General features: G+C 44.9%; 1 protein-coding gene across 1 annotated transcript; it reads left to right on the top strand.

Annotated features, from left to right (window-relative positions):
* Positions 1-5,144: 5,144 nt before the first annotated feature.
* On the top strand, positions 5,145-22,664 carry pdxdc1 (pyridoxal-dependent decarboxylase domain containing 1; the record flags this gene model as incomplete). The annotated part of the gene is made up of 24 exons (XM_079233469.1): positions 5,145-5,221; positions 5,331-5,399; positions 6,324-6,428; positions 7,210-7,359; positions 7,537-7,726; positions 8,310-8,378; positions 8,468-8,546; positions 8,651-8,735; positions 9,001-9,049; positions 9,189-9,290; positions 10,729-10,854; positions 11,045-11,095; positions 12,210-12,284; positions 12,440-12,469; positions 15,051-15,111; positions 15,806-15,876; positions 17,159-17,264; positions 18,364-18,538; positions 19,423-19,541; positions 19,626-19,747; positions 20,670-20,762; positions 20,987-21,083; positions 21,426-21,524; positions 22,237-22,664. The coding sequence occupies 24 exons, from the start codon at positions 5,145-5,147 to the stop codon at positions 22,662-22,664; spliced, it is 2,628 nt and encodes an 875-aa protein (XP_079089595.1).
* Between the last annotated feature and the right edge of the window lie 714 nt (positions 22,665-23,378).

The raw sequence follows: 23,378 nt of genomic DNA, 5'->3' as shown, positions 1-23,378 counted from the left end.
TTGTAGTTTAACACCAAACCTCATCACCGCGTCTTCATCACCACGTCTTCATCACCAGTTGTCTCAGTTGTCCTAGAGATCCATGACATCTACGCTCAGCAGCTGTAATGATTCCATCAACTTCTCGTCCATGCTGACATCTTCTTGGAAATGAACTAAAGTTATGTCCATCTTTAACCACTGTTAAGCATCAAGGCATCATTTTAAACCTTGAAAATAAAAAAACTCAAGCTCCACATATTATATATTTTTCTAGAGCTTTGGCATTCCTATGACATAACTTGTACAACTGAGAAAACTGAAAGCTCTGGAAAATGATTAGCGGGCTGAAAACGGGTCAGATATCACTTGTCATCTTCCGGACAACATGAGTGACTGCGTTTCCTGCGGTAGCCCCAACGTGGTCTTGTTCCTGAGCAGCTGTGGCTGCAGGCCGGGTGTTTTCAGGACCCCGTCTGTCTTCCCATGCTCCTGAACGGGATAGCTCAGGAACGCCTGGAGGGAATGTCTTCAAATTGATGTAGGCACCGATGTCAATTATTGATTATTATTGGTTATTATTCAAGTATTGTTTGTACATTCCCTAAGAAGAAGAATTAACTTCCATATTCAACTTTAGCGTAAGCAGTGGTTGTTCTCATTATAGGAACTATTATCCTGTGACCAGATAACAGATACCAGATGAAACCAGAGTCACACTGCTGCTGGTTTACTGGCTCATTCTCTGCTATGAAACTATGTGTGTTGGTGGTGCATTATGGAACATTTGAATGATCTATACCTCGTTCCCAGGACTGGAGCTTCAGTCGCTGCAAGAGTCAGAATATTAACCGTTGAATCAACAGCAATTTAAGAGAAAAGATCAAGTCTGTATGTGATGATTTATTTAATCATATTTAAGTATATCTTGGATATGAACTGCACAAAAATTGTTCAGTTGTTTGTTGGTGCCATGTTATAGCAGCATGTAGATGGTGTTGATACACTTTGAATGTCATGTTTTGCATAGCAGGCAAAACCATAAATCATCTTTATTATTCTTATGAACACTTGTTTCTCCTCCCTTGCAGCGTACTTGAATAATGAATGCTTGTTGCCACTGGGGCCTTGCAGGCGCGACGTATGTTAAAGCATGAGAGCATGTTTCCAACGTTCAGCTTCAGGGTGCAGACTGACTGCCTTTCCTCTGTGAGCTTCTTCAACCCAAAAGACAGAGCGGTGTCATATGAAAACAAAGAGCTTTCTAGTTTTGATAAATCCCTTATGTCAGAAGAATGTGTGTGTGCACGTTACATGCCTGTGGTTTAATAAACATACATTGTACAAAGAAGAGGGCTGTGATTGTTCAGTAACTAACGACATCATGCAGCAGCTTCCATCTTCCAAACATTCTCATGTTCGCACATCTTTAGAGCTGCACTTTCATTTCTGGCCACATGGAGGCAGTTTTTCTTTCAACAAGCTGTAAACAGAAAATTGGCATTTCTTCACCTAATAAAGTCATGGTGAACGTGTTTTACATACAGTGATGTCCTACTTCCACTTACAGCATACACAAAGACATTCTTATTCATTTGGAGGCTTTTTGTGTCCTCAGTTCAATATTCACTCTGGTTTTAGCTCCTGCTTTGGAGCTAAATGACATGACAGAATGCACATTTTCTTTTCATGCTTTTAAGACATTATTCAGGAACTCCACCAACTCCTGAGGTAAGTATCCATCTCTTCAGCGGTTGTATGAAAACAACACGTAGGTGTCATAACTAAGTCAAGGGCCTCAAGAAAGTATTAATAACAAGGGTTTGACAATAAAATGTATAGTATCAACAGTAAAAGTACACATTCTAAAGGCTATTATATGACTTTATTAGATCATTAATATTGCATGAGTTATCAAGCAGTTTAAATATTTCATATACATTTTAGACTTTTCTCTCATTTTAGCCTTTTGTGAAATATTGTATAATTTGAGCGTTTGACCCCAAATAAGTTTGAAATGAAACCACGAGAGACACCTGACCCCCAGATCGGTCGAATCAAGACACGTTCACACAGATATGCCTGTTTATCGTTCACAATATGAGACAATAAAGGTTGGGAACACTAGATCTGTCCTTATTTCCCGCTGTGCAGGTGAGTTACAGGTGAAGCTGCAGAGAAGCTTCTGGCGGCTCATGAAGGGAGCTGCTGCAGCGTTGTCACATGGTTGTAACACATTACTGCTGTATTATTTGTACCGTGTGGGTGATTAGGCCACTCCTTCTAACCTCTATTTAAAATCTGCAATAAACATTGTACGTGTCCTTAGACACATGGATGTTGTGGCTAGATTACAGGATAACTGGTCATCTCAGTATCTGTGCAGCACATCTATGGATCATTGACTGACTTGTATTCAGATTCACATGCTGGGCCGGGACACTTTGGGTTTGTGTTGGGACCAGCTCTCAGACAGGCTCATGTCCTGCAGGGACCTTTCTTTGGATAAAGTTGCTCTGGTGAACTCATCGACCACTAAACACACCATTATTAATAGATAATGGATATACTGATGGACTCTCGTTGTTCACTACCTTTATTCACATTACAGCTTGTGCTCCCCGCTATAAGAATGAATCACCAGAAGAACTCGTCGTCATCAGCTGCCGCCTGACCGGCCGCTTCTGAGGCAGAGCGTGACGTCACGTTGCCAGCGTGGAACGCACGTCGCGCGCCTATCCCGGAAGTAAACGGTCCGGTTCCGTCTTGAGTCTGCGGAAGAGAGAGAGAGAGAGAGAGAGAGAGAGACCACAGCCAGCGGTACGGGTCAGCCTCACAGGTCCAGCTTCACGTAGACCTCTGAAGGGACGACGCGTCCGCTACCGGACTGAGTCCCGCTACCGGACTGAGTCCCGCTACCGGACAAAGTCCCGCCGCTGCCTCCGGACCCGCTGACAGCCGCGCAGGTAAGAGCTGCGCTGGGAGCGCGGCTAGCTAGCCGTGTGTCAGAGCTGTGAGACAGGCTGTGAGACAGGCTGTGAGACAGGCTGTGAGGGTTGCTAGCTAGCCGTGTGTCAGAGCTGTGAGACAGGCTGTGAGACAGGCTGTGAGACAGGCTGTGAGACAGGCTGTGAGGGTTGCTAGCTAGCCGTGTGTCAGAGCTGTGAGACAGGCTTTGAGACATGGGCTGTATAAGACAGGGTGTGTGAGACGTGTTGTGTGTGGTGTGAGACGGGCTGTGTGAGTTGTGAGTTGTGTGAGACGTGTTGTGTGTGACGTGTTGTGTGAGACGTGTTGTGTGTGGTGTGAGACGGGCTGTGTGAGTTGTGAGTTGTGTGAGACGTGTTGTGTGTGACGTGTTGTGTGAGACGTGTTGTGTGTGACGTGTTGTGTGTTGTGTGAGACGTGTTGTGTGTGACGTGTTGTGTGTGAAGTGTTGTGTGAGACGTGTTGTGTGTTGTGTGTGACGTGTTGTGTGAGACGTGTTGTGTGAGACGTGTGTTGTGTGTGAGTGACGTGTTGTGTGTGACGTGTGTTGTGAGTGACGTGTGTTGTGAGTGACGTGTGTTGTGAGTGACGTGTGTTGTGAGTGACGTGTGTTGTGAGTGACGTGTGTTGTGAGTGACGTGTGTTGTGAGTGACGTGTGTTGTGAGTGACGTGTTGTGTGTGACGTGTTGTGTGAGACGTGTGTTGTGTGAGACGTGTGTTGTGTGTGTGTGAGTGACGTGTTGTGTGTGGTGTGAGATGTGTTGTGTGTTGTCTGAGACGTGTGTTGTGTGAGACGTGTTGTGTGAGAGTGACGTGTTGTGTGTGAGTGACGTGTTGTGTGTGAGTGACGTGTGTTGTGTGAGACGTGTTGTGTGTTGTGTGAGACGTGTGTTGTGTGTGACGTGTTGTGTGAGACGTGTTGTGTGAGAGTGACGTGTTGTGTGTGAGTGACGTGTGTTGTGTGAGACGTGTTGTGTGTTGTGTGAGACGTGTTGTGTGTGGTGTGAGACGGGCTGTGTGAGTTGTGTGAGACGTGTTGTGTGAGACGTGTTGTGTGTGGTGTGAGACGTGTTGTGTGAGACGTGTTGTGTGAGACGTGTTGTGTGAGACGTGTTGTGTGAGACGTGTTGTGTGTGGTGTGAGACGTGTTGTGTGAGACGTGTTGTGTGAGACGTGTTGTGTGTGGTGTGAGACGTGTGACGTGTGTGTTGTGTGTGTGAGACAGGTTGTGTGTAGATCATATTTAGTGTCAATAAGACATTTTAAATAAACAGTATTAGGGAAACAGACCTGGAAACTTGTTCATAACTTCTTTCTGGTCCAAGAGGGTACTGACCTGTAGTACCTGTAGTACCAACAGTACCTGTAGTACATGTACCTGTAGTATTTTAAAATTCCAATATGTATCACTTTCTAAAGAGAGGTTTACACTAAATAATATAATAAAACCAATACACACAACAATTGCAAAGGGGTCTGGTGGATAATGACAACATGTTGTGTTAAAATATAAAAACCTGTATTCACTCATTTTATTTTATCTTAAAACTGTCATTACTTTACAGAATGTCTTTCTGTATTTATACACAGATTGTAATTATTGTACCTTTTTATTGTTCCTCCGGGCTCGCTGTTGATAAAACTCAACGGATACAGTCTATATGACTAGATAATTATAAGATGCATGATTAAACATGTGTTAAGTTAAATTCCATCCTGGTTCTGCTTCTGTCCCACCGGCTCACAGAGCTGAGACAACACCTGGACGTGTTTACAGGTGAACGCCCCTCCAGCCTCTGTGCTAACATTGTGTAATGAACAAGGTGCAGCGAGATAGTGTCAACTCCTGTGGGCAGCTGTTGGAAATTAGCATTTCGCTATAAACACTTAACACAGTGCATCTGTTTTTTTGTGCATAGATGTATGAATTATAAAGCCACTGTGATGTCAAATAAGTCAAGTATACATAACAAATGTAGCATTTTACCAGAGATCATCATTATCAGAGATCTTTGCCTTGAAGGCATATTTTCAGCGTGTTTTCAGACTCACTGACTCACTCACAGAGAGAGAGTTCAAGCAGTGCAGCATTTGTAATAAATGATTTTGTGTAATTAAATGTTTGTCCTAATATTCTTTTTATCTTGACAAACACAGAGATCCACAAGCTCTTTAGATGATGGTGGACTCAACATTAGCTCAAGTGGGCAAGAATCTGAGCGACGCCATGAGGATTCTGGGAGACGGACAGAGGTGATGAGAGAATATTCAACTTCATTTTAGAGATCGAGCATCACATCTGACTACAAGGTCCATTACAGTGTGTGTGTTGTTGTGCGTCTGTGTTGTTGTGCGTCTGTAGAGAGACGGAGACGGGACCAGGGAAGTGGCGCCTCAGCAGAACCAGCATCCCTGGACCCCTGCAGGGAGAGTAAGACAGACACACACACACACACACAGAGACAGACACACAGACACACAGACACACACACACACACAGACACACACACACACACACAGAGACAGACACACAGACACACAGACACACACACACACACAGACACACACACACACACACAGAGACAGACACACAGACACACACACACACACACACAGAGACAGACACACACACACACACACACACACACACACACACACACAGACAGACACACAGAGACAGACACACAGACACACACACACACACACACACAGAGACAGACACACACACACACACATAGAGACAGACACACAGACACACACATAGAGACAGACACACAGACACACACACACACACAGAGACAGACACACACAGACAGACACACACACACACACAGACAGACACACACACACATAGAGACAGACGCACACACACACACAGAGACAGACACACGCACACATAGAGACAGACGCACACACACATTATCCCTTTCAGCTTATGTGGGTCTTTAAGTCTGCGGAGGGATTTTCTTCCTTTCCTGGTTCTCTGTGGTAACATGAGCGCTCAGCAGTTTCTCCCCCTGAGGTTTCTTCCTGTTAAAGTTTTTTTGGGGGAGTTTTTCCTGTTCTGATGTGAGGGTCCAAGGCCGAGCAGACTCTTCTGAACACACTGCTGGGAAATAATGTCACAAATGTGGGAAATACAGCAATTTAACAAAAAAAATCGTGACATGTTACTCCAAGCTCGTTAAGGAATATGTAGAAGAAGTTTATAGGGCCGATGTGTTCAGTGATGAGTGTGCCGGGTGTTGAGGATGACTTTTGATAGCACATGTGGAAATGGTGTGCTCGGGAAGCGCTTGAGGTCATTTTGAGAAACGTTGAAGCTCATCACTGGTTCTTTGCGTCTGCGGTGCAGCGGTCAGGATGTCGCCACCATACTGCACCTGGTTCACAACCTCATCCACGACGACGAGGAGGAGGAGGAGGAGGAGGAGGAAGAGGAGGACCGGCCGAGCCAGCAGTGAGTAGAACTACACCAGGAGAGCATGTTGACCCCACCTGCTGCAAATGAACTGTTCTCTTCTGCCAGTCATGTTGAATCCAAACCCATCCCATAATACTGTGATTCTCAAACTGTGGGGTGCGTCCCTCTATTGGGGCGCGGAGGTATTGCAGGTTTTCTTTTTTTATAATCCTTTATGGGGAAATTATTCTCTGCATTTTACCCATCCTCACACATATATGCACTTATTTTGTTGAACGTTATTGTTAAGATCTTATATTTAGTGCAAAACAGGTTAATTGCAGCTACAATAGGCTGCAATTACACTAAATATTAGTATTTTTTTGCACAGATAGAACTTTATTTGCATTGTTCTAACACAGTGATTGCACATGTTATTAGTTTTTGTCTGATGGAGCGATCAGGTTTACTTTAAAGTGATTTAAATTTTCTTTAAAAAAGCACAGATGGAGGAGTCACAAAAAGTGATTTCAATCAAAATTCAGCATTAACCATTTTGGTTAAGATCATTGAATTTTGAACTAAGCCAGTTGTTCTCAAACTTTTTCTGTCACGCCCCACTTTGGAGGAAGAACATTTTTCATTTTTCTTCCCTCAAAGTGGGGCGTGACAGAAAAGGTTTGAGAACCACTGCCCTCATGTGTAAATAATTGTTTGTAACTATGAGTAAGACGATGCCATCTGTGATATCCGTGTTGATCGTAGTCCTTTAAGGACGAGGTTCAGCAGTGTTCCAACTGGAGGAACCCGGTGTGACGCTGCTGCTCTTTGTCTGCAGGAGGATGCAGCATGTGGGGGAGCAGGGTCACATGGCCTTGCTGGGTCACAGCCTGGCCGCCTACATCTCGGTGCTGGACCGGGAGCGGCTGAGGAAGCTGACCACCCGCATCCTGTCCGACACCACGCTGTGGCTCTGCAGACTGTTCAGGTACGGGACAGCTTTGGATCCAAACTCCTCAGCATCTGTTGGCCAGCGTAACACATCTAGGTCTCATTCACAATATTGTTGTTGGTGGAAAAGTAATCCCTCAAACTCAGATTCTGTAGTTTTACCAGTATTGTAGCGCTTTCTGCTGTCAGTACTCTCCGTTCTCACCATTCTCAGGTACGAGAGCGGTTCAGCCTACTTCCACGAGGATGAGCGGGACGGCCTGGTCAAAGTGTGTCGGCTGGTCATCAACGCCCGCTACGAAGACTACGCCTCTGAGGGCTATGCGGTCCTCAGCTCCAGGCAGCCCGTCATCTACCAGAGCGCCTCCGGCCGGCCGGGGCTGGGCCAGCACCTGTGCAGCCAGGTAGCAGGGGTGGAACACAAACTCTCACATGATGAACCCTTCCGGGTCTTGAAGCGCGTTTTCACAAGAGATATGAAGAATTTCAAAAATCAAGGGCCATATTTTCTCTTTACACTTGTGCCCTAGGACAGTGGTGCCTCATTATAGAGAGCTGAGATTGTTCTGCAATGTTTGATGAAACACATGGGTATATATCTCATATGCAAGTGCCTTTTTAAAAGGTGAATTTAAGAAATTATGTAAAATCGAGAAAAAGGCCTCAGATCCTGAAGGGTTAAAGCCGCTGTGTGTTCCAATCCTATGCTACCACTGAGATTTTAGACCTATTGGAATTGTACATGAAGGGGCTTTAAAAAGCTAAGAGACTCCACATGGGCTCTTTATTTACCTGTTGAATGTCAACAACAAATACCCTTTTGGTAGCATGACTTGTATTGTTGAGACGTTGGCAGACCAAATCTGACTTTAATAGATTCAGAGTGTCTGATATCCGTATTCTATTATATCTTCATGCAGACGTACTGTGTTCTCTGCAGCTGCATGAAAGCAAACGAGCGTCACTTTAATATCCTTCTGTCACCAGCTCGGCCTGCCTCTCTCTAGTCTGTGCACGGTCCCATGCAACACCATCTTTGGATCCCAACACCAAATGGTAAGAGAATCCAGATGGAAGTCACTCTGCAGACTCTTTCAGAGAGTAGACAACGATGAGTGTTGACTCTCACCCCGTGTGTCTGTCAGGACGTCGCCCTGCTGGACAAACTGATCAAAGAGGACATCGACGCCGGGAAGCTTCCGCTGCTGCTGATCGCCAACGCAGGTGAAGCAGAACCACGGCTCAGACCCGTAGCGGTCGACGTTGTACACGTGTTACCTTGCAGGAGCTGAGCATGAGACTCTCTACTGCTGACTTTGTTTTCCCAGGTACCCCTGGGGCGGGACACACAGACAAGCTGGCTCGTCTGAAGGACCTGTGTGACCAGTACGGCATGTGGCTCCATGTGGAGGGGTGGGCAACATTTGACTTTGAAATACTGAGGGCGTGCGCAGCTCTGTTCTCCATAAGAGTAGTCAACGTTATGGAAATGACCCGGATTATGATTTTAAAGTTCAGATGATTATGTTTTCACTGTGGTTTCGCTCAATGCAGACTTTTAAAAGGGAGTGTTGTGAATAGAGGAGACAACGTCAACATACAATTTAATTTCTGTTGAGATGCTGGCGTACACAAGTCTGTACTGTTGACCTTCAACATGTTGTGTTTTCTTCTTCAGGGTCAACCTGGCGACCTTGGCTCTGGGTCAGGTCACCTCTGCTATCATGGTAAGCCAATGTTACAGTTGCAGTTGTGACAGTTATGAAAACGCATCACTGTTACAGATTAATGAAGCCAGCATGTCACAAAGGAGATAGAGCTGTAACGTCATTCTCATGTTGACCTTCCCTTGTTCTCTTCCTCCAGGCCGCCAGCAGGAGTGACAGCATGACCCTGACCCCGGGTCCGTGGTTGGGACTCCCTGCTGTTACCGCTGTCACCCTCTACAGACATGAAGACCCAGCACTGGTAGGCTCTTCTCCTTTCATACACATTGATTGAACACAGTCATACATGTTTCTGGGGTTTGTGGCAGTTCGTGGTTTCTGATCCTATTTTCTGCTCAGTCAAACTCACACTGCTTTAACTTGAAGTACTCAAGTTAAGATCTGTTCTTAAGATTCCTTTAGTGGCATTGTGTTTACTTGGCCAGGAGAAGCGTGCTTGCAGCATTATTGCAAACCGCTCATCAGTCACAAGGCGACTGAATGAAGGCTGAGAGTCTCTGACCCCAGAGGAGCTTTGGGCGATCGCATATATGTGTGTATGTATATATATATATATATATATATATATATATATATATATATATATATATATATATATATATATATACACACACACACACACACACACACACACACACACACACACACACACACACACACACGTATGTGTGTGTGTGTGTGTAACTGGGGCTGCGATGTTGGAGTGACGCTAGAAACAAAGGGATGGGTGTCCCGGTGCCCTCTGGGTGTGTTCTCCCTGACGGAACGTTTTGGGCAAGGAGTGCCTCTGAGGATTGAAATAGTTTTGTTGTGTTGTACCTCAAAGATGTGACGCGATGCCGTGACTTCTTGTCTTTCTGGCCGCCTTGATCGCTCGTTGACTCCTGGGAAGGGAAGAGGAGTTTGGTTGTCCAGTTAGTGACACGAAGAGCCAGAGCTGTAACTCAACTATTGGTGGAGATTCACCAACTCCAGTAAACAAACAGAAAGGCGTGCCGGAAACTAAATGTTCTCATTTTTTGGCCAGTGGGCGGGGCTTGGTTTTGGCTTGACTGTTTTTAATGTGGCGGTCACTAACTTTGCCATTTGACAGCTAAACATTAACTAACATGTGTTTCTGAACTCATCTAAGGCCAGAAGAGGCAATCCAGTGACAGCGTCTAGACTGTTTGATCAGCGCTGGCTACCTTCAGTTTGGGCTGAGTGTCATGAGCCAGGTGCGTTGGGGTGGACGCAGCTCATTTGCATGAAGTTGAGGTTGAGTTATGGTTTAAACAAATGTAGATGCAGCGAATGGCCAGTCAACGCTGAGCTGTACCCATCATGCAACGCAGGGCCGGATCAAGGATCTGTCGACTTCATATGTCAACAGATCAGGTGAATCTCCACCTTGAGTCAGCAGAGCCCTGAAGCCCCGCCCCCACTGCCACACAGAGCCCTGAAGCCCCGCCCCCACTGCTACACAGAGCCCTGAAGCCCCGCCCCCACTGCTACACAGAGCCCTGAAGCCCCGCCCCCACTGCTACACAGAGCCCTGAAGCCCCGCCCCCACTGCTACACAGAGCGCTGAAGCAGACTAGATGAACGGTTCTGGAGATATGCAAAGGACACACACACACACACACGCTCCTTGCTCCACAGTGCATGACTCTCTGCTCTGTCTCCATGGTGCGTCTCAGTCTCTGGCAGCAGGCCTGACCTCCAGCCAGCCGGTGGCGAAGCTGCGAGCGCTGCCGCTCTGGCTCTCGCTGCAGTACCTCGGTCACAGTGGCATCGTGCAGAAGATCAGACATGCCGCCGCCCTGGTGAGCGCCTCTTAACTCCCCTTTAACTCAAGCTGCCTGTTTTACATTTCTGTTAATATGAAAGCAAATGTCCCAACAAATTTAACTCTTTAAAAAAAAGTGTTTGTAAATGAAATGTATGCAATCATATTATTTTATTTGGTAGATGTGGAAAGTCAGTTGTTTCATCTCTCTCCCTCCCTCCCTCCAGAGCCAGCAACTCCTGCAGAAGCTGAAGGCTCTGGCCTCCATAAAAACATCGGTAGGTGTTGTCTCTATGTTCATCCATTAATAATAACAGAATGTTTACATAATAAAGGTCAAGCGAGTTTTTGTGAGAAGATGCAGGAACAGGAAGAGGATTCCCCACTGAGTGAAGTGATAACAATATGTGCAGTTACTGATTGTAACTCACCCAAAAATATCCAAAGGGGATATTTCTGTGTTCCCCTTAGACTTTGCATCATGCCTCAGTAAAAGTGGAGCCCCATTGTGTCAGTGATAGTGTTCAGGAAACGGGTCATCTTAACTCTAAACTAAAACATTTCAGATACGATGATCAAAGATTTGCAACTAAATACATTTTGAAATGACAGCCACCATAAAGAGATCCTCAGATTTGAAATCTGACTTTGGCCTCTAGTTTAGTTCTCGTAGTTTAATTCACAGAAGGCCTCGTCTCTACATTGTGAGAAGAGTTTGTGCATAAATAAACGTTCCTGTCCCGTTTTACTTATCAACTTATATTATCTTAAGTAGGTAAATCATGAATGCATTTATTATTGAAGAATACCAAATAAAAGCATTTAGCTCTACCTTTTCAGCGCCATGAAACAATAACCGTTGTCTCTGTAGACTTTTTATATTTAGATATGATGTACAATATATTACTCCCCCTGTCCTCTAGTGACTCGATGACCTGATAATATTTTGGCACAACTTATTGTATGATCTTATGATATTACAACGCATGAAGAAATGACCTCCAGATGTTCAAACCCAACATCCATGTGTGTCGATAGGAAGCGCTTCAGACAGAGATCTCGCTCGTCGAGGCTTTGATCATGTGAAACCAGAGGGTTGTTCACTGGCATCACTAAAGGCACACACTGCTTCCATGCAGTCACTGGGATGTATGCGAGTACTAATACACATGCAGTGAACAGTCAGAGTTGGGGATCAGGGTCATCACACAGTGGTACTCAAACTCACAGTGTCTGATGCTACAGTTAGAGTTTAAAGCCCCCCACTGTGTTGGTAAGGGGTGTGTGTGTGTGTGTGTGTGTGTGTGTGTGTGTGTGTGTGTGTGTGTGTGTGTGCGTGCATATGCTTGTGTGTAGCTGCAGTTATAGCCGTGTGGGTTGCCTTGGTTCCAGGGCGTGGTGTCCAGGATCCCGCTCATCTCCGGGGCTTCCCTGCGGGACGTTCTGGGCTCTCTCATGCTCTCTATTGTAGGTGGGACCAAGCCTCTGTCTCCCCTTGTCCTCCCTTCTCTTCCTGTTCTTTCTTCCTATCACTCCTGGTCATCTTCCTTCACTCGCATCAGCTCAGCGGTGTTTGGGTCTCCATTGGCTGACGGACTGTTCACTTCTCCCTAATTGTGTAGGAAGCGGACCACTCAGGCATGTTCTTTGAGGTACTTCAGGGAATGCCTCTCCACACTCATTATGTTGTGTTGCCTTTGGAAGAAATGCAAGGGTCATGAATAATTGATAGATGTGTCATGTGCTGTTGCATCTCATTACTTTTTGTTTAAAACACAAATAGTTTTTGGTGCTGCTTTCCACAGCAGCAGGGTAGAAGGTCTTCAGGACTCCCAGGCGCCCCGAACACACCAGGAGTTAACATGCTTCCTGGAGTATGGCACGACTACCAGTACCTTGTATTGTTCCACTTGAGTCTCAAGTGACCATTTGTGATCGGATCTCTCTTCACAGCTCTGTATTCAAACATTTGCATCATTTCCGTTTGCAGAGACTACATATGTTTTAGTTTTGCCCGCTGGGTTAATCAAGTTAAGCGGCGTGAGGCAACAATGCACTTTGCATGGAATATGCCAGTAAAGCCGAAGAACTTGTACTGCAGAACATGTAACTATGTAATGGTCACCGGTTTCTGGTCTAGACTAACCTCCATTGGGTTGGGAGGGTTGTGATTCTGGTTTGGTTAAAAATAGGCACTTTTTATCATGGTTATGACGTCATAGCATTTGTGTTAACCGTGAGCTTTACTGTCTTCTGTTTGAGCAACACAGTCATAGTGTTTGCACAAGTAGAGCGTCCCATCTGGTGATCTTTTGTTTGCTCTTTCTTGCTGAACAGTTCTTTGTCTGAGCTGATTGCCTGGTTGACTGGTTGCATGTACAGTACGGACTGGTGTGGACTCCAATCCGTTTTAGTTGTGCCCATTGCTCCGACAGAACTCCTGGGTTCAGTCTTTGTGTTGCTTCATCTAATGCTGGTTTTCTCCTGTGGTTATATTTGGATTCCAGTTCTGATTTCCCCCTCTGGTCTATGGGTCCTCCACTGAAAGGAGGAAACCCTGGAGCTGGTGCATGTGCATCAACCCACCAACAGTTTGTCTAATAGATGAAATTAAACATTCAGTATGACTCCAATGAACTCGGTCACAATGTGTCCGCTGTCCACGTCCAAAGGGAAAGGCACTACGACCTCCTCCAAGTCGCCACACTGGGAGGCAGGGTGAACATAATGCTCCACAGAGAAGGGCGAGCTGGGATAAATGGATCCAAAGGGGAAAACCCGCACACATCCCGACAGTCTCTTGTTGAAGGCCTTCAAGGAACGTTGACCTTCACACAAACGGTGACGGTAGCAGTTGTGGTAGTGGGAAAAAGTGAAAAAGGCAGCAGTTCAAATTCAACCGACTTTTACAACTCCACACCGGTGGCCAGCCGACGGCTGTGATCCAGACGGCGACGAGCACTGAAGCACGTTGACGCCTGAACCCTGCAGAGCCATTAGGCTGTTCACGGAGGAAACCTACTTCAGTCCTTTTGGTTTCCTCACTTGACAACACCACATACGCTTGTGGATTATTCATGACCCTCATCATACCTCAGACTCACTGGCCTTCATCTCAGCCCCACCATGGCATGACGCTCGCCTTAACCTTCCTCCTGGATGTCATCAGCAACGCGCTTCACTGTCCTTCTGTTCCTGTCTGGTTGAGAAATTCACCTCACCTGCACTTCACTGAGATTATGTGTTTGCTGAATTGCATCGTGCTTATTTGGCATAGCACAATTTGACCCAAAAAGACTGAACAGGTTTTTTGGTGACACATGTCCAGGTGCTACTCGGGTGCATGGTTCGTAGACTTGCTTTTTGAATATTTACTAGTCGTTAAAATACCCAATGTCACACATTGATCAGTTTGTAGTAATACATACACTACCGTTCAAAGGTTTGGGGTCATCCAGACAAATGTTCTGTTTCTTCGAAATTTCCTGCATGGACTAACCTTCATCTCTAAGAACAAGAATAAACTGGAGAGTTTCACATGAAAGTTCTCTTTTTCTGGCCATTTTATATAATGAACCCACAATGTGATGCTCCAGATACTCAACTAGCTCAAAGGAAGGCCAGTTTTATAGCTTCTAACCAGCATATCTGTTTTCAGCTATGCTAACATAATTGCACAAGCGTTTTCTAATCATCCATTAGTCTTCTATGCGATGACAAACACAATGTACCATTAGAACACTGAGTGATAGTTGCTGGAAATGGGCCTCTATGTAGATATTTCATTAAAAACCACAGAGAATAGTAATTTGCCACATTAGCCATGTATAGTGTATTTCTGATTTAATTTAATGTTGTCTTCATTGAAAAGAACAGTGCTTTTCTTTGAAAGATAAGGACATGTCTAAGTGACCCAAAACTTTTGAGCGGTAGTGTGTCAACCAGATCCTCTGAGCTGTATCTTTTGGTTTTGGCTGCTCCACACCACTGAAGGCCAGGACATCGATCACCTCCATGATGACCAGTTTGACAAATCAAACAGGAAGTGTGTGTGTCATGCAGTTACAACGGACATGACCTGCAGTAGCTTCAGTAGGCATGGACACAAAGACAAATCTTAAACCATGTTAACGTCGCACCCTTTCAACTGATGGTGATTGTTGTGCATGCCGACAGCAGAACGCTGATGATCCTGAGTCTGAGATGTTCACCGTGTCTTTGTGTGTCCAACAGGTGGAGGATGAACTCAGCTCTCCTGTGGTGCTTTTCAGGTTTTCCCAGGAGATGAGTTCTGGTAAGGACCCAAAATAATGTCTGAGCCAATCTTCATGAAGACTGTTTGTCAATCAGAATCAGTGATGTACTAAAACTACAGGATATGATGTCGATGGGGACCTTATTGTCATGTTAGCTGGTAAAGCCTCAAGGGGGATTTGTGTATCATTAGCTCACAGGTCCATTTACTAGTTCTCAGTCCGGTCTCATGGTCATCATCAGCGTTGTTGTCATCACATGACTTAAGTATGGATCAGTCACATGGTCCTGTCTGTCCAGATCTTACACAACGTATTAAAAGGTTGTACTTTGTGGAGGAAGGGCCTCACTTTGGCTCTTCACTGAATGGAAAATCAGTAGTTTGATCTCTCACTCTCGGAACACTCAAAAGGCGCTATATCAACACATCTACCGCCTTTCATGTTGTTGGTGGTGATTAGAGTTGAAGGTCTGTATGAGTGGGTTTCCTGTTCACTGTCTTCAGCTTAGAAGACCACACACTGCTCAAAAGCTCTGAAAAGCTAGTGAGTGGACCTTTTGCGCTTTTTCATTTTGGTACACACACTATTCCCAAATGCTCAAAAGCCAACTTTCATGTCCAAAGATTGGAATAAAATGTTGAGGTTACTGAGATAAAATCAGGATAATGATGTCACTCCAGACCAAAGTAATCCAGTACTTTGTTGTCTTCCTACTCCTTTCTGTGTTGGTAGCATCCAGTGGCGGCTCAGTGGAAGCTTTCTGTGCTGGAGAGAAGGAGGTGATCGATGCCTTCAACAGATGGGTGAGTGTCTGCTCCTTAAACGTGTACTGTGCAATGTGCATGTGCTCGTTAAAGCTGCAACAATTCATACGTTCATATAAATGACAGGACTAGGGATGGGTATCGTTAGGATTTTATCGATCCTTGATTCTGCTTATCGTTTATCGGTTCTATTTGATTATTTTGTGACAGTTAGGAAAAGACAACATTTCTGTATTATTAAAATGCATTCTCAGCTAAACAGTTAGCTTAGTCGTTAGCTGTTCTTCTGGTCGACCTCCGTACGCTAACCTTACCTCAGTGGACGAGGACAGATGCTGCTTGCCAGAGTTTCTACACATCTGTGTTCTGCTTGTTGGCCAAATGTTGTGATGAACTGCTGGTTTCGCCTTCTTTTTTTTTTACTGCATCTGGGACAATCAGAGTTCTCAACATCTCGACAGACAGACGTCTGAAATATGGTCTGTAGTTGCAGAGATCTGAACCCTTCTGGTGACTTTAGAAGCACTGAAACCTGAGTCCTCCTTCAGCTCAGTGGTGGGGACAGGAAGTCATGTGACCATTTTTCTGCAATAGGAGAAGAATCCCATTGGCTGTTTGTGTGCCGCTAACTTCCTGTTGGCTCCAAAAACACCTCATCCTGCAGCTCCATTAGTTGGAGCTGGTGGCTAGACATTACACTTTGCACCTTTTTTTTAATGTGAATTCACTCCAAGTGATGAACTCTTATTGAGTTATCACCAACTCTACACTCCTCTCAGCTCTACTGGGCTCTGTGTTAGCTTCTTTAGCTCATATTGGTTTCACAGTTACAGGAAGTGAATACTGTGGCTCCAGTGCACTGATTATTCATAACTGTGTTAAACTTAAAAATATCAGGATGAAATCAGTGGCACCCGATTATAACTTGGTTGCTATATGTTGTCATCATTTCCATCTTTCTCTGGATGTGTAATGGTTTGATGATCAAACATCTGCAGGCGGACAGATCTGTTACATCTTACTTTGATCCCAGAGCAGAAACGGATGCACAGAGCTCTCCAGGTGCTGAACTGTATCTCCATGTTGCAGTCAGATACTATGAGCCAATACTGTTCATGAACATGAATAAAGTCTGGACTTTAAAGCTCACACTGGTCATGGCTATAGATTTATGGATGTTAGCCTGTGGCCATTTGACAGGAATACTTTTGTGCTATAATAACAACTAAATTGGTTGCGTTCTAACTTGTATTTGAGTGTTCTCATCGACACAACGTTGATGTTGCCCTGTTGTCATGACGTCTTGTTCTCCTGTGTGCAGCTGGGTGAGCAGCTGCTGCAGCTGGTTCCCACCAGCGGGGTCGACGTGGTGGAGCTGGAGGACGAGGGAACTTGTGTTCGCTTCAGTCCCCTCCTGACTGCTGCAGGTACACACACATACTTACACACATACACATACATACATACATATATATATATATATATATATATATATATATATATATATATGACGAGGGAACTTGTGTTCGCTTCAGTCCCCTCCTGACTGCTGCAGGTACACACACATACTTACACACATACACATACATACATACATATATATATATATATATATATATATATATATATATATATATATATATGACGAGGGAACTTGTGTTCGCTTCAGTCCCCTCCTGACTGCTGCAGGTACACACACATACTTACACACATACACATACATACATACATATATATATATATATATATATATATATATATATATATATATATATGACGAGGGAACTTGTGTTCGCTTCAGTCCCCTCCTGACTGCTGCAGGTACACACACATACTTACACACATACATATATATATATATATATATATGACGAGGGAACTTGTGTTCGCTTCAGTCCCCTCCTGACTGCTGCAGGTACACACATACACACACACACATACTTACACACATACACATACACATATATATATATATATATATATATATATATATTAAAAAAAAGGGTTCTCACGGTCATGGAAAAAACCTGGAAAAGTCATGGAGTTTTAAATGGTCATTTCCAGGCCTGGAAAAGTCCTTGAAAAAATTAAATCCTCAAAGTTTAGTAAAAGTCATGTAAATGTGTTATATTCATGTGTTCATGTATATGTGTTATATTCATGTGTTCATGACGTTCATTTACGCTGAGTTTGAAATAATGAATATGCTTTTAGAAGAAAGACTCAGAATATAAGCAGGCATACATACAGGCATCTATATAAATGTTTATTCATTTAATCAAACTATTGTCTCATTCATTTGAGTCATTTAAGGTTTACTGTATGCTTTGTGTTCTCATTGTTAGTTTAAATACTACATTTACTCACTTTTTACTGTTTACACCCAGACTTCACTAAATGCTTGTCATGACATTTGGTGTAAAGTCCTGGATCATTGGTCAGAATGTGTATGAACCCTGCTTATAGAAGCCACTCTGCTTGATAAGTTTAATGAAAACATCACGTGACTTTCTCTCTCCTGTCCAGTTCTGGGGACCCAGGAGGAGAACGTGGAGGAGCTGATGGAGAAGCTGTCTGAGCTGGTGCCGGTCATGAGCTCCACCATGAGCCTGAGACAGGACTTCAGAGAGGAAGCCCACCGCCACGCCCCCTCACTGGCATACGTGGAGCAGCTGAGCTGGCCTGGCCTCGGGGTGGTCCGGTAAGAGAGGACACACACTACCTGTATTCATTTAACCCCTAATTCGTAATACTGCACATCGTTAGAAAGATCACCATCTACAGCATCTACATCTGCAATAATAAACACAAACATTGGCATGTTAGGAAGCATATTCAGTCCAAAACACGGTTCAGAGATTGAGCCTTGCTCCAGCACGACTAACAGGATGTGTAAATGACCGTCTCATGTCCCGTCTGACGTGCTTTCAGGAGAGTCTGAGGACCAATGAGATCGCAGGATCTCTGAATGTAAATCCACACGTCTCTTCTCACAAGGGTTACGGTACTTTAGCAATTTAAATGAATTACATCAGAACTGAGGATGAGGAGATGGCACAGTTTTAGTTTTGAAGAAAAAATTCTCATTTTCAGGAGACAGGAAAAAAGGAGCGTTGGGTTTATGAGGTTAAAGCGACCTCCAGTCAGTGTATTCAGCATGTTAGCAGACTCATGTAAGCACATGAACTTCTCTGAATGAGCTGATCTACCTTCAGAGACAGGAGGGGTTCATGGTTCATGTAAAGAGGAGCTTTGACTTCACGTCACCTTCTTTTTGGTTACGTGCTCTTTGATCATTTCAGTGCAGCAGCTACGATGTGCTGCTTTTGTTGTAAGCCCATATACGTGCACTGTGAAAGTCATTTAATGAAGTGCTTTCAATGAGTTTGGCGTGTGGATGGTAATCGGGCAGCGCTGCAAAAATAGTTTTTATTCTAGAATAAGTGTGGATGGAATTTCAGTCGATGCTTTCAAAGTATGGGGAGATCCCTGGTGAATGGCTCAAAACGATGTCAGTTGTACTTGTGACCTCATTGGGGTTTGCTGTGGTGCTCCGTTGGACTCAAACTAGATGTGGATGTTCAGGTACGAGCCTCGCGCTGAAGGCATGGATGAGAGCCGCAGGAAGCAGGAGCTGGAGAAGATCAACAGCCAGCTGCTGAAGAGACTCCAAGACCTGGACACCGACATCCTCTTCTCCACCGGTCAGTCGCACCTCTCCACGCCGGAGACGCCCGTGAACCACGTAACTCGGTATTCATCTCCTCCGTCTCCTCCTCGCTCCCCAGGCCCTGAGTTCGGGACGCAGGAGGACTGCATCTTCGTTGGCATGGTGACCGAGGATGCGGACGTGTCCGAGCTGGTGGACACGGTCGCTGCCCTGGGGAGAGACATCGAGGAGAGCGGCAGGGTAACGGCTGTCCTTTCTTTAAGGGATTTAATGAATATGTACTTTCATCAGGGACTGACAGAGCGCTTCCCATATTTTAACGCCCTATAACTGGAACGGTGACGTCATTGTGTAGTTAGACCCCATCTTTACATAATGAAACGGTATGAAAGAATGAATACATCTCTCCTAGTTCAATTATTTGCTCTGTTATGATTAAATATCATTTAAAATATTAGGAGAACTCCAGAAGTGTTTTAAAAGGAGGTCTAACATATTTTACAAGCTTCTAAACAACAAACACCTGTTTTTTTAGGTTAATTTTAAATAAATATAAACATATCCTTTACACCCAGGTTCTCTGCACAGAGCTGCTCTTAAACCCTGAGAACAAATGTCACCCGTGTGTTCCTACATTCATTTATTCTGCCTCAGACCATGTTTATTCACTTAAACAATTCTCATTCAAAAAGGCTTTCAAACCGTCGCTTTGTCCAATGGATTAAATGATGGAACACCTTTCATCCTCATTAATCATTATATTATATATTATGTGTTTCATAGCTAATACTGAGGTTTCTGAATGAAGCTGAGTGTTTACATCTTATCACACAGAACAATATAAACTTATGGTTTGATGTTCTTGTGGTTATATAAATGTAATTTAAGGTGCTGTTAGATTTATGCCAAACAGTTTGTTTTACCTTTGTGAAAATATAGTTTTTTAAAGGCTAAATGCCAACAAATAAAAACGTGTAGTGAATTTTAGAATGACAACATCTATCTTTTGTTCGATAAATGATGAACTACGTAAACGCGAGTCCTCCTCCTTCTTCTTCTCCCTGGTGGTGACATGAAGTCATGTGACACTAACATCCTGTTGGATACAAGCGAACGTCACCTCTTCTGAAACGTCTCAGTCTAATGGCGTCTTCCTCGGCAGCTCCTGGAGAACATGACGGAGGTGGTGAGGAAAGGCATCCTGGAGGCGGAGCTGCAGCTGCAGCTGGCCAGTGAGGAGAAGCTCATGGAAGAGGTGTGTGTGTGTGTGTGTGTGTGCGTGTGCGTGTGCGTGTGTGTGTGTTGCTAGAGGCTAGTTAGTACTTTGGGGTAAGGAGCCCTCAGGAGCCTGACATGTTTGCTTGCTCTTGTTCCATTAGCTGTGTGTTTGATGTGTGGCGGTAGCCAACCCACTGACCTGCTGGACTGTGTGTGTGTGTGTGTGTGTGTGTGTGTGTGTGTGTGTGTGTGTGTGTGCAGGGTGTGCTGAGGCAGCTGCCTCTGGTCGGCTCTGTGCTGAACTGGTTCTCTCCATCCCAGAGCTCCGTTAAGGGCAGGACCTTCAACCTGGCTGCAGGTACTGAGTGTCCTAAATGTCACATCCGGTGGAGCCTTTGATGAACTTGAGGCGCAACACAACCTAGAAGGAGCTTTATGCTCGTCCAATGTCACATGAATATATCCTAGTTGTAGAATGACTGCGGTCCCAAAATCACGAGTGGACAGTTCAAAAGTCTAGATTATGCATCTGATTTAGATCCTACTGAATGTACAGACATGCTCTCTGTCCTTTTGTTTGATATGTGTTGCTATACCACAGCACTGTGTGCTCTGCTGGTGAGCTCTTCTAGAAGTAGCCATTAGAATGTGAATGTGTGTCAGTGTTGGTGTGTAACGTGTGCATGTTGTGTGTCCATAGGCTCCCTGGACTCCACAGAGTCGACCTACTCCACCAAGACCCAGCCAGGCCGGCCGGCGCTGCAAGACAGTCCCGCCTCCTCATCGAAGAGGCACCCAGGTAGTCGTCAGCGTGAAGCGGATCATTCAAATGAAAGCCTCCCAGTCCAGGAGCGCATTACACGTGTGCTCTGTGAGCCACTGGGAGGCTTTCATGAACATCTGTGCAGGAATTGTAGAGTTTCAGTCACAGCTTAACAAGTATAAGAAAAATATAGTAACAAAACTTGTATTTTATATAGTGCTTTTCTGAATACTCAAAGACGCTTTACAGAGACAAACGGAACGAAATTGAAAAAATAGAAAGACAAAGGAGCAAACTAAACAAATGAACACAACATGTTTGGTTCAAAAGAAAACTGGAGAAGCCGAAAGAAAATATGAATAACCATCGAGCCCGCTCACACAGACAGGGGCCCAGAGAACAGAATCCCCTCTGCTTCTACAGCTCGGTGCGTTGGGGCGACTCTCAGGTTCTTTGGTGAACTGGCCAGCTACCATGCAACATCTATCTCGGGAATAGCTCTTATTCTCTCTGCACTGGAGGTTTACAGCATTGTTCTTGTCCATTTCCATCTTCCAGAAAGTTTCCCCTCCAACTAGTTAATGTTGGATAGTTTGAAAGTTGATGGGAAACATGAAAATAGTGGATAGTAGTTCTGTCTGCTCTCTCTCTCTCTTTGTTAGCAGTGATGCTCACAGAATCCTGCTGCCTGTGGAGAACGACGTCCCACTCAGCTTGTGCTCTTCCTGTCTTCACTTTGTCCTCACAGGTCAGAGGTTGTTCCGGCGCTCAGGGGCCGGCTCCGACTCCTTCAGTGAAACCAGCTCCGTCTGCCCAGCTGAGGAGAGTACCACTCCTGGGGAGGAGAGTACCACTCCTGGGGAGCAGAGTACCACTCCTGGGGAGGAGAGTACCACTCCTGGGGAGGAGAGTACCACTCCTGGGGAGGAGAGTACCACTCCTGGGGAGGAGAGTACCACTCCCAGAGAGGAGAGTGCCAGTCCCAGAGAGGAGAGTGCCAGTCCTGGGGAGTCGAGTGCCTCTCCCAGCGATGGCGTCCAGGAGGACTCTCGCGCTGCAGGTGTGGTGGTACCAGAGGACCTCCACCCTTCTGTGCAGGCGCTCACTCAGCTGCAGGATGGCGTGTCGGAGCAGAGGCAGCCTGAAGGCCAAGAGGAGGAGCAGAGCGGGAGATAGGATGCTCTGTCTGCAGGTGTCCTCAACCGTCCTCTAAATGGTACCAGCCCCACAGATGTTATAAAGAAAGGTGTTAATGCATTGTAGATCTAACTCCTCCAGCTGAGGGGAAAGTGGTGATGGAGCTGTTGGGCTGTGTGTCTGTCCTGAGGAAAGGAGACTTCCACTCTGCGATGCTCACTTCAGAGCGTGGTACTTATTTAGGGATTAGTGATTAGAGGTTGATGAAATGTTCTGCTGCACTCTAAATATCTTGAAGGATCATTTCATGTTCCTGTATTCACAGCTAGAACAAGTGAACAAACAAATGACGTGTTTTCAGGGTTATGATCTCACTGATGTCTTGTTGGATGAGAGCAGTTCACACGCAGCCTTTCTTCAGCTTCCAGGACAGAGTCTCCTCTAATACTCTCTCTCTGAACGGGACATAGCAGCTGCATATTAAAGCAATTACAATGTTTAGATTTCTCACTGTAAATAGTCTACAGATGTTCTATATCTAACCTATGAAATTACTAACTGTAATTATTTAAAATGAAATGAATCTGTATAGAAGGGTATAACATAATCTATTTAATTAAATGCTACTGATGAGAGAAGTCACCTGCTTCCAACACTCCCTCCACGTTTGCACTAAAACTAATATTAAAACCAGATTTAGAGAAGTCACATTGGTATGAATACAAAGTTGTAATTTCATGAGAAAAGGTCCCA

This window comes from Taurulus bubalis (genome assembly GCF_910589615.1).
Source record: "Taurulus bubalis genome assembly, chromosome: 17".
Lineage (NCBI taxonomy): Eukaryota > Metazoa > Chordata > Actinopteri > Perciformes > Cottidae > Taurulus > Taurulus bubalis.
This window is presented reverse-complemented; position numbering and strand designations above follow the sequence as displayed.